The sequence below is a fragment of the Marmota flaviventris genome, chromosome 3 (assembly GCF_047511675.1).
Source record: "Marmota flaviventris isolate mMarFla1 chromosome 3, mMarFla1.hap1, whole genome shotgun sequence".
Classification (NCBI taxonomy): Eukaryota; Metazoa; Chordata; class Mammalia; order Rodentia; family Sciuridae; genus Marmota; species Marmota flaviventris.
In genome coordinates this window covers 19,624,676-19,640,368 of record NC_092500.1, presented here as the reverse complement: position 1 = coordinate 19,640,368, position 15,693 = coordinate 19,624,676, and the positions used below count along the sequence as shown (strand labels likewise).

Sequence of the window (15,693 nt, the reverse complement as noted above, 5' to 3'; positions counted from 1 at the left end):
AATAGAAAATTGCAATTGCCCTTTTTCTGGGTGTAGAATCTCTATTAGTTTAAAAAGACTAGAAATAGCTTTTCAATCCATAAATATGATTTCCTAAAATTTCATCTCTGCAGTATGAAATGATTACAACCATGAGCCTGGTTTCTTATCCTCCTGAGATACTTGTTAGCTGTTAAGATTCTGCAAAATCCAAAAATTCTCTTCCAAAACACAGAAGTGAGACCTACACATGAACTTTTTTGTGATGTGATATATTTAGTCCCCTTATATTTCACATACTTGTTGGAAGAATGCCACAGTTCCTCCTTAGCACTAGTGTTTTGTTCAGAACACCTTGGGAGATTCACTAGTTTTCTCATCTTCCATGTAAGATCCATTCTTAAAAACTCAGACATAGGGCAAAACACAGGTTCATTTATGATTGTCAAGTTAAGGGGTCATTCTGCAAGTGTAGGAATCAAGGTCTTGGTATTATGATTCCCATCTTTTTTTGTGTCAGCACACAGTATCTATCCTACTGATATTGAATAGGTGGGGACTTGGTAATGGACAATAGTGTGTATGCATGTGTGTGTTTGTGTGTGTGTGTGTTTTCATTCCAGATAAGTTTTTCTATTTCTATATCGTTTTTCATTGCTCCCTAGAGATTTCAACACATTTTAAATTTCTGCTGAGTCCAACACCCATCTGAAGGTACAGCAGCACCATCACCTCTCACCTATTTGCAAGCATCGCCCAGGGCTTAGTCATAGTCAGAAAAGGAGCCCCGGTGGTAGGAAGCCTCCCTCTCATATTTAACTTACTCTTTGACCTTCAGTTTTCACCTGCATGAGACTATTTGGGGTTATTTCAAGCACCAAAGTAAATTTGTCTTTGAAATGTCATGATATATAAAGAATATTACCTTTACCTCAAATTGAGCAGCAGTAGTTAATCATATATAGGAAATAAAAAGAAAGAACAGGGTGGAGGAATTTTCTTAAGGGCATCTATTTTCCTCCTAACTTTGAATGGTTCACTAAGGCCAAGCTGAAGACATGGATGAGGAATAAAGAAGTTATATGAATGAATACCACAATATTATTTCCTTAAACCGCATCCCTGCCCACCCTCCCCCTCCACACACACAAAGAAAAACTGCCTTGCTGTCCGGAAGATTCATGGCATGGATTTCAGTTCTCTGTTATAAAGAAGGAATACTCTTCGGCAAATGCACCCTGAAGGGGCTTAATACTTGGCAGAATCACTCTTTTCAGTAGCCTGCTTTTATGACTGTTCATACTGCACCTGTTAGGAAGATAAATAAAGGACCGGCCAATGCTTTCCTCTGTAGCGTCCTAAATATATCGCTTTGAAAAAACTTTGGAAAAACAAGTTTGTATGCTTGATTCTCATTCAGTAAGTCTAAGGTCTACCTCTCGTTCCCAGGCCTTTCAAACAGCAGTGAAGTCAAGGGTAAGGGAGTTGGGGAGATGATCAAAGGCAGAGGTCAAGCTCGTCAGCTGATCTGAGGGCCCCAAGAGAAAGGGAAAAGATGAAGCACTTGTGATCCTTTATTATCTCAATGGCTCACTTCATTTTGGCCATTAGACATGGCCTGGAAACATTTTCATTTTGGCACACACAATCCATAGTGTTTCCTTATTCTTAGCAATTTCAAAGTCTAATTCTCCAACATTCACATTGGAATGAATCACCCAGGCTGAAGCTTCTTTTTAAAAATGCTTGGGCACAAAAATAAATTAACAAATGGTCTCTTTAAAGATTTAAGTGAACATGAAATTATGTTCACTTAAATTATGCATTATTTTAAGAAACAAATGTAATCTTTCAAATTTTAGGGATTTGTGACGGGGGCTCTGTGGAATTGCTGGGGTTCTTTTAGTTTTTATTGTTTTTTTGTTTTGTTTCGGCCAAAGAAATTATCTTTTTTTTTTTTTGCCTAAAATACTTATGATTATTCTATTTAAAATGTATTTTGGGGCCTTTATGTAGATACCTAGAGAAGAATTTTGATTATTATGAATAATTACTATTTTTATCTGCACTCCTCCCTAATTTGTCTGTGAAACCTGTATCAAGTGACATGAAGAACTACCAACAACCAATGACTTCTGCAGTAATTCTAGACCTCATCTCTAGGCATGCTTGAGTGGGTTAAATCATGAAAAACAGAATTAAAGTTCTAGCAATTTAAAAAAATGAAAAAAAAATTAATTTCATGTGTGTGCCCAAGGGGACATGGATATGCCTTCTTTGTTTTTATTTACATGTCAGTTCTTAAGGGAACACATCTTTCCTGGACTGCTTGATTGGTTCAGAGTATTGCATGCTGGATAAACTTCGTAAATACATAGAAAGGTAGTTACTGAATTATCCCTTTCTGAGTTAGGTTAACCATGAAGAAGCTCTTGTTTATTCAAGAGCCATTTCCTGAAAATTAATAGCACAGTGATTACGAGAGATGAAACTGTGAAAAAGAACAAAGACTTTGTCATTAATTTCCTACATGCCTACAAATTATTTCACAACCAGAGAAAACAGGTCCTGTGTCCCCATAGCTTCTTACAAAGACAACGCCTGAATACCACAGTGACAATATTGTCTTGTCCCATCTGAGTCTGTGTGAAGTGAATAGGGTCAGCCTTAATTTACAGAGAGTATGTTTGTTCAACCACAAAGATAAACATCCAAGCCAGATTTCAGAATGCTCCCATTCATGAGGCCAAGAATTTATGGGCTTTTGTGTGTATTTCCAGAGTAAAATTTAGGTACCATCAGATTGGGGTGTAGATTAGTTGCTTTTGCAAAGGAAAGATCAGGATCATTTGATCTCATGCTTATTTTTCTCTCTAAAATGAGATCACAAAAAGCTAACTGTAATCTGGCTTTCATTATGTCTTTCAAGTCTAAATCCACTTTGATAAGACTTTTGCCCTTTTATACTCCCTTAGGAATCCTTTTATAGGCCAATTTGGCACATAAATGCAATATCTAAAATTATGTTTAATATGTCAGGTGTTAGATCTTATAAATTCATCTTATTCATTTTTTTTGAATTGCATTTATCTCTTTAGGTTAAACATTTTTTTTCTCTTCCAAAGTTATCCAAATCTTTCTCCAAAAAGCATCTAAACTTTAAAAAAAGAAATTCCTCAGGAATTCTTCACTTTTATTGGATAATAGCCTATGCCTCGTATAAAATTAAGAACAGAATTTCTACTTATAACTAAAAGTTCACCTATTTGTATAACTCTACATTTGAATTTCTCATGTTCAGAATTATGTCTTTTTAAGATTGTTCTCCATATAGTAGGCATTTCAGCTTTTTCTCTGCTCTTTAATAATATTATTAAACATAGCAACATAGACAAATTACTAGAAAGTATTCAAAAAACTTTCTAGACAGTTCAAATTTCAGCGCAGCATGAACTGAGAGTTACTGGCACTTTGTATGCCTCAGTTGCCTCATCTGTAACATGATTAAGACAGTACTGACTCACTAGATCTTTGTAAAAACTAAAATTAATCAGATAAAGTGCTGAGAACAGGGCTTACATACAATAAGACCTCAAGTATTTTCCTCCTCAAACAGTAAACTCAGGAATCTTGTGTGGTATAAAGTATTAAATGACCCACATTTAATAAAAACTTTGAATGCAATTTCACTAATGTACATAATGACTACTGCGTCCCATCTCACCTGGCGTTAATTATTATAATACATTCCCCAAAAGTGCTGTTGTTATTGTAATCATCACGGCTACCCACCGGAAATATGTCCTTGTTTTACTTATAGTGAAACATCTTAGCTTTTACCCATGGAAGTTTAGGTCGTATAAAATAAATCAAATAGAAGGCCTACACTCCAGGGCTTCTCTTGTGTTCCCATGGAAATGTGATATGTCCAGCCCAGGGTTGGGGGGGTGGAGAATGACCCCAGTTGTCAAATACAAGGGGCTAATCAGTTGTTTCTTTATTGTTCCATTGTAGGGGTATGGTCTTTCCCACTTAGATGAAATCCTCACCCTACCCAGTGGAACCTGTAACTATATCTGCCACCAAGGGTTATAAGGCTTGGGTTTGAGGGACATTAAGATTTCTCTACTCATGAGGGTGCCTTTCAGGTGGGGGTCTACCTAGACCAGAATTTTTCTGAGATAACCACATAAAGAACTCGTCATGACCACATGTGGATGATTGAGCGCCACTGTATTTACTGCTATGGAATTTTTTTAATGACCCCACCTGGCATCAGGCCTCTCCTTCCTCTATTTAAAAAAAGTCACCCAATGTGAGGCCCAGTAATGGCTTGAAGCAAGGCCTTTAAAGACTTACCCTATTACCCTATAGCCATATACATAAGTCAGTGCTGTGCCCCCACAAAGGCACAACAAGAAACTAAAGTGGAAAATTATTAACAATTCAAATCACTTTTGCAATAATTTTTTTTAACCTGTGTGCAAAATGTTTTAGATTTCAATTTGAGTAGAGCTTCCTTCCTCCTTTCCTCACACTGCAACGATCCCTTGATCTGTACCACTCCAGCCCCCATTCGATTCTTTTTTCAATCATGAAACGAAGAGATAAAGTCATCAGATAGTAGCAAAAAATCTTATATTTGATGCTATGTAATAATGACCATATTTTAATCCTCTTCCTGTGTGGAATGGCATATTGAGTTGAAACATGTATAATTAAAAAGACAAAGGAACACGTTGACTAAGAGAGGGAAAAAGTCCTGTGGATTTAGGGAAATTCCACCAGACGGAAGCATGAGTCACTGAAAGTTTACATACTCAGCGCATAATTAAGATTTCATCCATTCAGACCCTAAGGGTACAGACTTTGACATCACTTGGCCCCCGTAAATGAATATGGACTTAAGGGAATCATTTTGAATAGCTGGATTCTCTGCAGAGCTAAGAGTTCATTTTGTTCTGGTACCTGAGAACATTATTATTTCAACTAATTTGGATAGAAACGTTCCTAAAAATGTAATGTATCGCTCTTTGCTTTAAAAAATAAAGTACAATGGATGTGGCTTCTTTTCGTGTTAAATTATAGATATCTGCTATTGTAGTACATGGCATCTTGAGAGCCCCAAATGACTTGCTTTTGTGTCAAATGGGCTTGTATTGATTTGTAATTTTGAGTTTGTGTCTAATTATTTATAGCATTCCTGTTTCATCTCTTTCTGGGACATTGCTGACTTATTATTCTCATCAATCAGTAGTTAAAGTTGCCCCGGTCTTGCCTGCCTTTGTTGTCATGGACTGCACTGTAGATAACCAACCTGATTCAGTAGGGTTTACCTGAAGACTAGCTGGGCCCCTGAAGAGCAGCATTTAAGAGAGCACCCACTTTCCAGGTATGAAATACAAGACCAGCACCTGAGAGTGTGCATCTGAACTGTGGCTTCTTAGGCACCTGATCTGCCTCCGGCTAGTCGCAGACTCTGGGTTTACTAAGACACAGCAGTAGGGTTCTCCCATGCGGAAAGCACAGGGACCCTTGGTGCATGGAGTTTGACAGATCCAGTTTCCTCTTCAGAGGTCAACGGCTGTTATCTGGATAAATAACGTTGCTAGATAGCCGAAAACAAACAGGGGAAACTGAAAAGACGATATCTTTTTCTCTGTTGTGCACAGAGGAAAATAAGTTACTGCCCCCCAAATCCATTTTTGATTTTTATTTTGACTGCTTCATTCATTTTATCAGTCAAAACTGCATATTTTTCTCAAATGAAGTATACAGCAGGAATTTTTTAAACACACACATGCACATACACAACCGTTTTCTAAAGAAGATTTGCAATAAATTATAAACCAGAAGTTTTCAAAATTTTTGGTCCCAGAATTATTTTCACTGTTAATAATTATTTTAAAAACTGGCATATTTATTATTTTATTGGAAATTAAAATTGATGAGCATTTGAAACACAAAAATATTAAGCACACATCCATGGAAAGAAAGGCCAATTTTTACTGCCTTTTAAGAGTTATCAGCTGTCAGCCATTGATGTCATCACATATTATGTATCCTCTAGAGAATTTCACTCTATATTTGTGAAATAATGTGAATAAGGAGAGCAAACAATGCCTCAGCATTATTATGAAAGTAGCTTTGACCTTGTGGGTCTTAGGGACTCTTGGAGATCTTAGATAATACTTCGGTAACTACTAGATTACCTCTAAAAATATGTAAATCCTTTAAATTCAATGTATAAAATATCTGGACTCATAGTCTATAATGAGCAGAAGGCAAAATAAGCATATAACTGTTAAAATATTAAATTAAATCTTAATTTATGTCCAAATCCTGAATTTCTGATACATAATCAATATGCCCAATAAAAATGTACTGCTATTTGTGCTTGCTAATTTTTTGGTGACACTCAATTAATGTAGTCAAAACTTTTCCTGACTACTGTGTGTGTCTCCATGCAAACAATATGTTCCTATGTTAGGGTAGTTTCCACTGTGCTGTTGTTCAGGCATATGAGGGCCAGGCTGGAGCATGTACATAGGGCCAGAACTTGCCATCAACAAGGAAAAAGCCTAGTAGGTGTTTATTGCCTATTTAATCGAAAAAGAAAGATAACCTGCTATGTTACTAAAAGTGGAAATACAAGAATCAGCCAGGTAAAGCCAGCATCATTGATGATTATCATACATAAAACATACACATATTTAATTTAAGCCTAGAATTCCATTTTCAGAAAAAGCAATAATAATTAGCAATTACATGCAGTTTTCTCCTCCACCTCCCCAAATGATGGCTTTAGTGTCTTTATTTTTCAAAAACTTTTCCCCAAAAAAGTGACAGAATGAAAATTACACACACAAAAAAAATCTATAAACATAACATTTGATAACAACTTTTATTATAAATGTTCTTCCTGTCTTTTCTATGGATACATAACATATTCATATGGTATGGTATAATTATACTTCCATGTTATCAAAAAGCTAAATGAAATTGCACACAAGAAAACACTGAATATTTTGAAGTAACACTATATTATTTTAATAATTTATTATTTTAATATATGTAATAATATACAGTAATATTAGTATTATAATGTACTACAAAATAATGTATTATTTGAGATAGTGAGCTCATGGGAAGGAGAGAACAGAGTATGTCATTTTAGTGGACAGATGCATACATGGAAAGAAGGGCCAATTGCTGCCTTTTAAGAGTTAAGATTTTTTACCCTTCAAGTTACTGACCCTGGAACCCTTGATCGTTGAAAATAGAAATGGCCTCCACTGGAGAGAGCCAGCCATTTATGGAGTGAACTGGGTTCCCAGTGTTTCAGCAGCAGCACAAAGGCCACATATGGGGCTGTCTACTTCATAGCTGCCACCAGTGCCCGTCAATTAGAATGCCCGGGCACAGGCTCTGCAGGCATGCCATTGGTGGCATACCTGTGCTTTTTACAGTAGGTGATCATAGGGAAAAATCCACTATAAATAGATCAAGCCCTTTGAAAGCATTTCAGTGTTGCAGAGGAAGAGAAAGTCTATATCTATGAATTAGAAAGGATCAAACAACAGCCGCTCTTGCCCAAAAAGGAAGGAGCAGGCTTTAGCTGCTGGGTCAGAATCCAGTGTTGCCCACTAAGATATTTTGTTGGATTTTTTTGTTTGTTTTTTTGTTTTTCAAAACATATCCTAATTTTCAAATAAGCTTTACAACAGCAACTTACATATTCCTGCTCGTGAGTACATCCCTTGGTATGTTTTTTAACAGACAATGGATGGAGGACAGAGAGGGGACAAAAGGCTAGTTTTATTCACACGGTGGGAAGGATCCACAGAATTTGTCCTTTGACTTCTAAGTAAGCCCAGGTATATCAGGACCCAATCTCAGTCAATACCCATTTGCTTGTCTAAGATTTAGAGAACTTACTGGAAGTGGATGCCTCATGGCCACTACAACACAGTTAACCTGGTTGACAACAGAGGTGACATGGTTGACTGAGGGTCATTTGCTAAGAAATGGGTGGGACAGGTTCCTTGACTCAAGTTGCTTCTCTGCTTTTCCAGCCCAGATTTTAAAAGGGCGAGATTCCTTAGAAAGGCAAGGGGTTTATTATTCCTGAGAGCCAAAACTCTAGCCCTAATTGCTCTCCTGCCCTTGTTAAGAAATGCAAGACATGTGTTGACAGTAAGACAAAATCTAATGATGGGGTTTGGGCGCATGCCTGGTAGCCTTTAGCCAGTGGGAGGGAGACCAATGGAAGACATAGTGTTCCCTGTGGGTAACACAGATGAAGAAAGCTGCCCATGGAGTGCCAGCGGACCGTTCTTGATTTCTTGGCAGCATGCAGAAGGGGCGTTTGTGCAGGGCAGGAACAGCCTGCCAGTCAACTATATTTATGGAGCACCTGCTGTGTGGAACTTGAAAAGGAGGAGGAGACGGGCCTTGTCCTCAAGAAGCTTGTGACCAAAGGGAAAAGAAAATTCCCCATCTACTGTAAACCCGTTAGCACTCACAACTACCTTTGAAATGGGAGAGTGAAATGGGTGACATGTAGGGCCCAGGCCCAGCCTTGTTACTCAAATTGTAGGTCGCGGACTAATAGCACATATAGCCTGTTAGAAATGCAGAATCTTGAAACTGAATTTGACCCTGGGAGTCAGTTGGATCCGATCTCTAGGTGATTCCCATGCACACTATGGTTGTGGATGCTCTAGAAGAACTATGAAAGTAGTGAGTCTTGAATGTCCTAGGAGAGTACAGTGATCTAGTTAGGTGATTAAATTGATACTCAAAGGCAGTTCATTTATCTGTAAGTTCCTTATACACAGGAATCTCTTCTCTTCTTGGCCATTTTTATAACCCCCTTGCCCTGGCTAAGTTAGTTCATAATGGGAGCTCAATGAACTCTAGTTGCATGGATGGTCCCAGGTACTCACTAGCCAGTGGGGCACCATGGACATTGCTGTTAGTGAATTATTTGTATAGAGGCAGCCAATGAATTTGGGGAACACAAAATGGTTTTTAGTGGCAAAGCATTGCAGAACCTGTCGGAGACAAAAGCATGAGTTAGAGTGAGAGGGTGCATGATCGATCCCTTTAAGGTATAAAGGGACACCCTAGGGTCCTGAGACTTAGCAGTAACAGTTTATTTTCCTTCCCAGTCAAGAGTTGCTTGGCCTTTGCCACTCCTGGTTCTCCATCTCTCCAGGTTTAGCTGAATTCCTTATTTCAAATGCCCAAGAACTCTTGTCCTTTCTAGTCCATCATGACTGATGATTGATTGACTTTGTATGACCTATGATGCATATAAAGTTCATCAAAACCAATAACTATTTCCAGCCTAAAGAAGGTTTGGAGGGTCCTACCACCTCTGTCCAGTCCCCACCTGCTTCCTCAGCCTCTACCCCAGTTCCAAACATGTTCTAACACCATACAGCCCATGGACTTGGAGACAAGACAGATCTGTAGCAAGTGGCACATGCAGAAAGACATTGGTGTCTTTTATACAAGTGCATGTGACTAAGAATTAGGATAATCATAATAATAACCATGAAGTGATAAAGCATATATGACATTTTTCATGTTCCCTATTAACTCATTCATTCCTGCCAACCACCCTTGAGGTAGATTCTACTGTTATTTCCATTTCATAGATGAGGGAATTGAGGCACACCTCACTCATACAGATAGGGAAATATCCTATGAGGCTATGTGTCAACTCATTATGGAAAATGAAATAATTATTTATTTCTTCTGCCTCTGTTAAAATTAGTGAGTAAGAAGGGAAGTGCAGGGCACAGGCTCTCAGTCAGGCTGACCCCTGGCAGGGCTTGGCTTCATCCTTCATGTGCTGTGGGATCTGTCAGGGTCAATTTCCATCTGCAAAATGGGGATAATCATAGTCCTAACTTCCTAGAGTTAAAGAATTATAAGAATTAGCTGGGCATGGTGGTTCATACCTATAATCCCAGCAGCTTGGGAGGTTGAGGCAGAAGGATCGAGAGTTCAAAGCCAACAAAGAGCAAGGAACTAAGCAACTCTGTGAGACTCTGTCTCTAAATAACATCCAAAATAGGGCTGGGGATGTGGCTCAGTGGTTGAGTGCACCTGAGTTCAATCCTTGGAATAAAAAAAAAAAGAAGAAGAAGAATTATAAGAATTAATATAATATAGGTCCTGCATCTAGCTGGTGCCAACAAGTTGTTAACTTTTTATTCCTTCACTGGATATAAAGAAATGGGGAATCTGTGGTTTTTGAAAAGGAGAAGTCTGCCTATTTATCAGTCAGACATACATTTTCCAGTTTCCATTTCCTGCAACCATCCTACAAATGTCTTAGCATTAATATCCAAATTATATGTTTCCAAGTTTGGATTATCTGTTGACTGTTAATGACCAACATTCTGTGGATTTGGAGGAAGTTGAATTAAACCCTTTAGATTCTCATTTTGATTTGATTTTTGGCCTAGTACATAGACCATGGCCCCTACACACATAATAGAAATGGATAGAAATGAGGAATTTATATTCAGGGCATTTACAATTTCTGTCTCTAAGATGATTCTAATTTATTTAGTTAGAATTCACCCTTGGTCTTACTTGGATTTTAAGCAACCCCAGCTGCCCTTACAAAATGGGCCTTTGTGACATAGATTCTATGAAACCATGGTCTACTTGATACACACACTTAATACACAACTTCACACGCAACCAGCAGAGGAGCCCTCCTTAATTCTTTTTTTTTTTTAAATCAATTTGCTATACACTTAATGGGTTTTCAGAAAAACAAAATGAGATACCAGGGAGTTAGAAAAGGAAGGAAACATTCTTATTTTTGTTGAATTGGGGATCAAAATAGATATAAGTAGGCTGAGACTCTGGAAAATAAATTATAGTCAAGAAATAGTATATTATGGTGTGGTCCAGCACGCCAAGAGATTAAGGCAGAATGCAATGGAATAATTTGTTTAGAGAGCCTTGAAAGAGGTACTACAAAGACAAAGAGTGCCAAAGGATAGCCATGAAAATAGCTAGTGCTCTTAATGACAGAGCTCTTTCTACCTGCCGGGAGCTGTGTTATGCATTTTGCATGGGGATTGCACCCTTGGGGTCCTTTATTATTATTTCACTGATAAAGAAACTGAGGCTAACAGAGATCATGGAATCATGCGAGATTGTATACCTAATAAAGCATACAGTCAGGATTCAAACTAGGTCAGTCTGATTTGACTGTATGTACAGAAAAGACAGAAGGTCTGATGGGGAAATGAAGAAGATCATTGTTTTTTTCAGGGACAGAAAGGTGAAAAGGTGAACAGGAAAGACAGCTCTAGAATAGAGGAGCCACGGGCACTACAGAGGGAGAGCAAGGAAGTGCCCACCGACCCCGGCTTCAATGCCAACCTGGAGAGAGTTCCTAACCCAGTAGGTAGCAGACCCTCTCGAGCAGAATAACAGGATGAAACACAGTGGCAGGATAAATAACTTCTGCAGCCATGAAGGGAAAGGAGACCAGGGGCAGAGAAAGTTGTCTGTAGAAAGAGCCAGGATGAGGTCCCGGGGCATTGTGCGACAGTGGCTCAGTCCAGAAGATAATGTGTCAAAGAAACCGACTTCTGGCTCTCAGCATTCTGATATCAATTCATGTGCTTCAACAACTTGCCCAAAGCCAAGCTGTCAATATTAGATTTCCATTTCTGCACTCAGATCTCTGAAAATAAAATGCTTGGACCGAGGGTTTCGTCTTCTGGTTGGCAATGGCATTATGATACTTTCCATGATGTGGTGGAGAAGCGAGAGCCTATCTGTTGATACCATCTCAGGGACACTTGGGTTTTCACTCAGAGTCTGAGATTTTTCACTCTGTCTGTGAATTACATCACACCCTGCTGCATTATCTTTGGCCAGCCTGTGTGGTTATGTGGTTTCCCTCTGCTTTGGTTATATAAAAAAAGATTTGGTAAATCTTTTTTACTCATTAGTAAATAATAATATACTTATATGTGGTCATATGAATGTTCAAAAATAGTCTTTTTGAACCAACAAATTGCAGTTTGTACCAGTCACAAAATATTAGTGATGATAAAAGGTATTGTTACAACTCAACTGAGCTTGTATCTTCTGTTCTTAGTTCTTGTTACAGTACAATCCATTCATTTTTCTATGCTTATTTAATCAGCAGACTAGACTAAAACAGGGTACTCAGCCTACGCACAGTGATGACTCTTTGGCCAAACTGCTCATTGTGGGTTAATATTCTGCCTGCTTAGAGTCACTTATGAAAAAAAGAATGTGAAAAATCTCAGACACTGAAACAGATCAGGCTCCTAGGTATCCCACAATGTGACTGTAGTACAAAACCTTTTCTGTCTTTACATTTTATTTAATGATCAAGTGGAAAATTGTTTTAAAGGAAATCACCTTCACTAACTGCCTCTTCCTGTCCTAGAGTTGAAGCAGCTGTTTCACTCACTAATTCCTACTTCTGGGCATCTGCAGGCATTAGGAAGGGGAAATTTCATGCTCTTTGGCTATGGATATGCCATTAGCTACCCAGAAATCATATATTCCTTAATAGAAGCTTCTTTCACATACTCTGTAGCCAGATTGCTCTACAATACTGGACAGCCAAAGCCAGGTTGTGAAACCTCAAAATCAGAGCTTTGAAACTTTTGGACAAGTGTAGGTAGAAATCTACTCCAGGTATGTGCACTTCCAGAAAGAACTATGAGAGGTTGATTCTGTTTCCCAGTGAACGGTGGCTTGTTTTGTAATAAAACTAAAAGCTACAAAGCCAGAGGACTTTGGTCTTATCATCTCTCAGAAAGTGTCTCTCACACAGGTAGGACAATGTTATAGATACTTTGGTGCCCTTGATCTCTGGGGAAAGGGGGTCTCTTTCTGCACCAATCTCACCTTAGACTCTGTGGATGTGCCTGCCCCACTCACTGGGGCTCATTTCATTCTCATAGGAGCCCTTTACACATAAAATGGGTGCCATGGCCTTTTTTACAGAGTGGAAAAATAGATTTAGTACTATCTAATGCCCTGTCTGTGGCTTCCTGAAAGAGCAACCAAGTGGCAGGGACCTGGCTCCCTGTGTTACCTGTGCTCTTTTAATCACTCCTCTCTTCCACCTCCTGGAAATCTATATAATACCATTTAGATCTCTTACCTGACACCTCACACCCAAAAGCAATGTGTCATGGGTCTCTTGATGCCACTGGATGGTCCTTTGTCAGCATTCACAGGTTAGACGGTATTCCAGAGTAGAGAGCATCTTGGGAACATGGGAAGCAGCTTTTCTTTTTGAGAAGTGAGCCTAACGCTTCCATTACTCTTTTTATTTGTAGAAAATGAAGTGGTGGCCCCAGCTCCCCCACCTGAAGGTGAGTTAAATGCTGCCTCTCATATTTGGGCTGCATATGCAGAACGTCCATCCCAGCACGGCTTGGCTTCCACTGATGCCGTGAGCTTTAACCTAACTCCTACCGAGACCTTGGACAATTGTGATAAGTTGGTAACCAAAATAATTCATCGTGTTTATATAACTCTTTCATATTAATCTGATTTGAATGACATTTCATATATATTATGTGAGTGATTATTTTAAATTCCCTCAAAAAATGCATAAATTATTGCTATGCTCAAGTTTAATATTGGTGGAGGCTGAAGGATTTATGGGATTTCCCCCCATAATAGTGAAAGTCAAACAAAGCTTATCTTTTTCTTGTGAGAGTGGAGAGTAAATCCATCTGGAACCTGGAAGATCCCGACTTGAACTATGTCACCATTGGGCACTTCCAGAAAGTCCCCAGAGGAGTTTCCAGAAAGGTTTGGGGAGCTTTAAGGCTCAATATCAGGACCAATTTATTGAATTCTTAGTATTCCATTGTCCACCAGGTGGCAACAAAAAAACAATGAATATAGAGATCCAGAGAAATCCTTAACACAGTGCCCAGCAACATATAATACATGAAGCCAGTTTTTACACATGCATGGACCAAAGGAAGAGAAAAGAATTGAAAGAATGGCAAGCCCAAGCAGACAGTTAAACCCCCAACACAGTCCTTCAGAATAATTTGTCTGCCTGCCTCTGCCTAATAGCTCCCAAGACGGAAGCAACCAAAATCATGTGCCTTTCCCATGAAAACACCAAAATGTTCTTTCTTGTTACTCTTCCTCCCTAAAGAGGATGAGAAACTGGCAATTATTTGCTGGTTATTTGCTATGTGCACAGCCCCAGAGGGTACTCTAAGCCTTGAGAAGGATGCAAAGCTGTCTATCAAATGCTTACTGATAACTAGGGGCAAACATACTGTACCAGATACGTGTGGAGCTTCAAATAAGAAACATTATCCTATATTGTTTGTTTGCAGTCAAGTAAAAAGTAAAATATAACCCTGAGAATGACTACTACATTACAGCATTAGGCAATTTTATAAGAAACCCCTAAGGCAGAGGGGGATTAAACCTGGGTTACTTGAATTGACAAAGTGGTATGAAGTGGGGGAGGGCGTCTCTGTAGACTGTGGGTCAACCCAGGTGAAAGCAAGAGTTGAATGAGGCCTCAGTTTCTGGTCTTTTTGCATGGAAATTTATGAGGGGATTATGAAGCGGTTCCATTCTGAAGACGTCTTTTTTTTTTCTCCCCTCAGAGCACAGTTTTAGAAATCTAGCTGCTCACAGAAGCCCCTTTGTCCAGCTAAGAATACTAGATTCACACACTGAAATTTAAATAGTGTAGAAGAGTATTCCTGTGTCCAAATGAATGAAATAGACTCAGAGTCATATGAGTTCAAGCCGGGGCAAGCTCAGATGTAGTTTCTAGTAGATCTTGATATTAAAATTGGTATAGATGTGTGGCATGCTTCTTGGGATCTTCTCCCTTGGTATGTTGTCTTGCACATACAGATTTATTTTGGGGACACTGAGAACCTACTGATCATTACAGATAAACCTTTCCTCTCTGTTCTTCAGATCAGATGCTGTCACTGGGTCACTATAAAATTCCTCTTTTTATGCCACATTTCCTATTCATTGCATAACATTGACCTCCTGTAGCTAAAAGGTTTCCTCTCAAACTCTGCTAAAGTTGTCCTTCATAGTTAACTGAGATTTGGGTCTGTAATCATCAAGAGAGAGGATGCATAACTTGAAACAGTTATTTCCTGTCATATACTATGAGTCAGATCAGATAGCATTTGTAGGTGTCTAAACTAGAATGATTCTGAACAGAAAAAAAATGAAAACTAGATGATCTTGGCTGATAAAAATTTGATGCCACTTCTTTTATAACCAATAAATCCAATCCAGAAGATTCATATGTACACCAAAACATTTTCTTTGAAACTACATACATCATAATTGCATATTTTGTATCTTCCTATAATATTCAAAAGTCCACATGAACCTTTATATGGTTCAAATTTCTTTAAAAAGTCAATCCCTTATTGGGATCTAAAATGAAGTAACCCACATGTTATACTCAGTTCTACTCCAGTGTTTGTATAACATAATTCCACTGTAACTGAGTAGTGTGGGTGTGGAGGGGGGCAGTACTGGTGATTGAACCCAGGGGCACTTTACAACTTAGCTATATCCCCAGTCATTTTTTATTTTTTATTTTGGGATAAGATCTTGCTAAGTTGCCCAGTCTGGCCTCAAACATGCAATCCTCCTGCCTCAGCCTCCTCAGTAGCT

The 15,693-nt window shown here is 38.7% G+C and overlaps 1 protein-coding gene across 1 annotated transcript in view; it reads left to right on the top strand.

The window, feature by feature from the left end:
- The first annotated feature begins 8,294 nt into the window (after positions 1 to 8,294).
- The window catches only part of Mybpc1 (myosin binding protein C1), a 70,065-nt gene continuing 62,666 nt past the window's right edge, over positions 8,295 to 15,693 (top strand). Inside the window, exons 1-3 of the mRNA XM_071609269.1 lie at positions 8,295 to 8,492; positions 11,284 to 11,419; positions 13,344 to 13,379. Coding sequence (XP_071465370.1) covers positions 8,295 to 8,492; positions 11,284 to 11,419; positions 13,344 to 13,379 — 370 coding nt within the window. The remainder of the gene's footprint in view (positions 8,493 to 11,283; positions 11,420 to 13,343; positions 13,380 to 15,693) is intronic.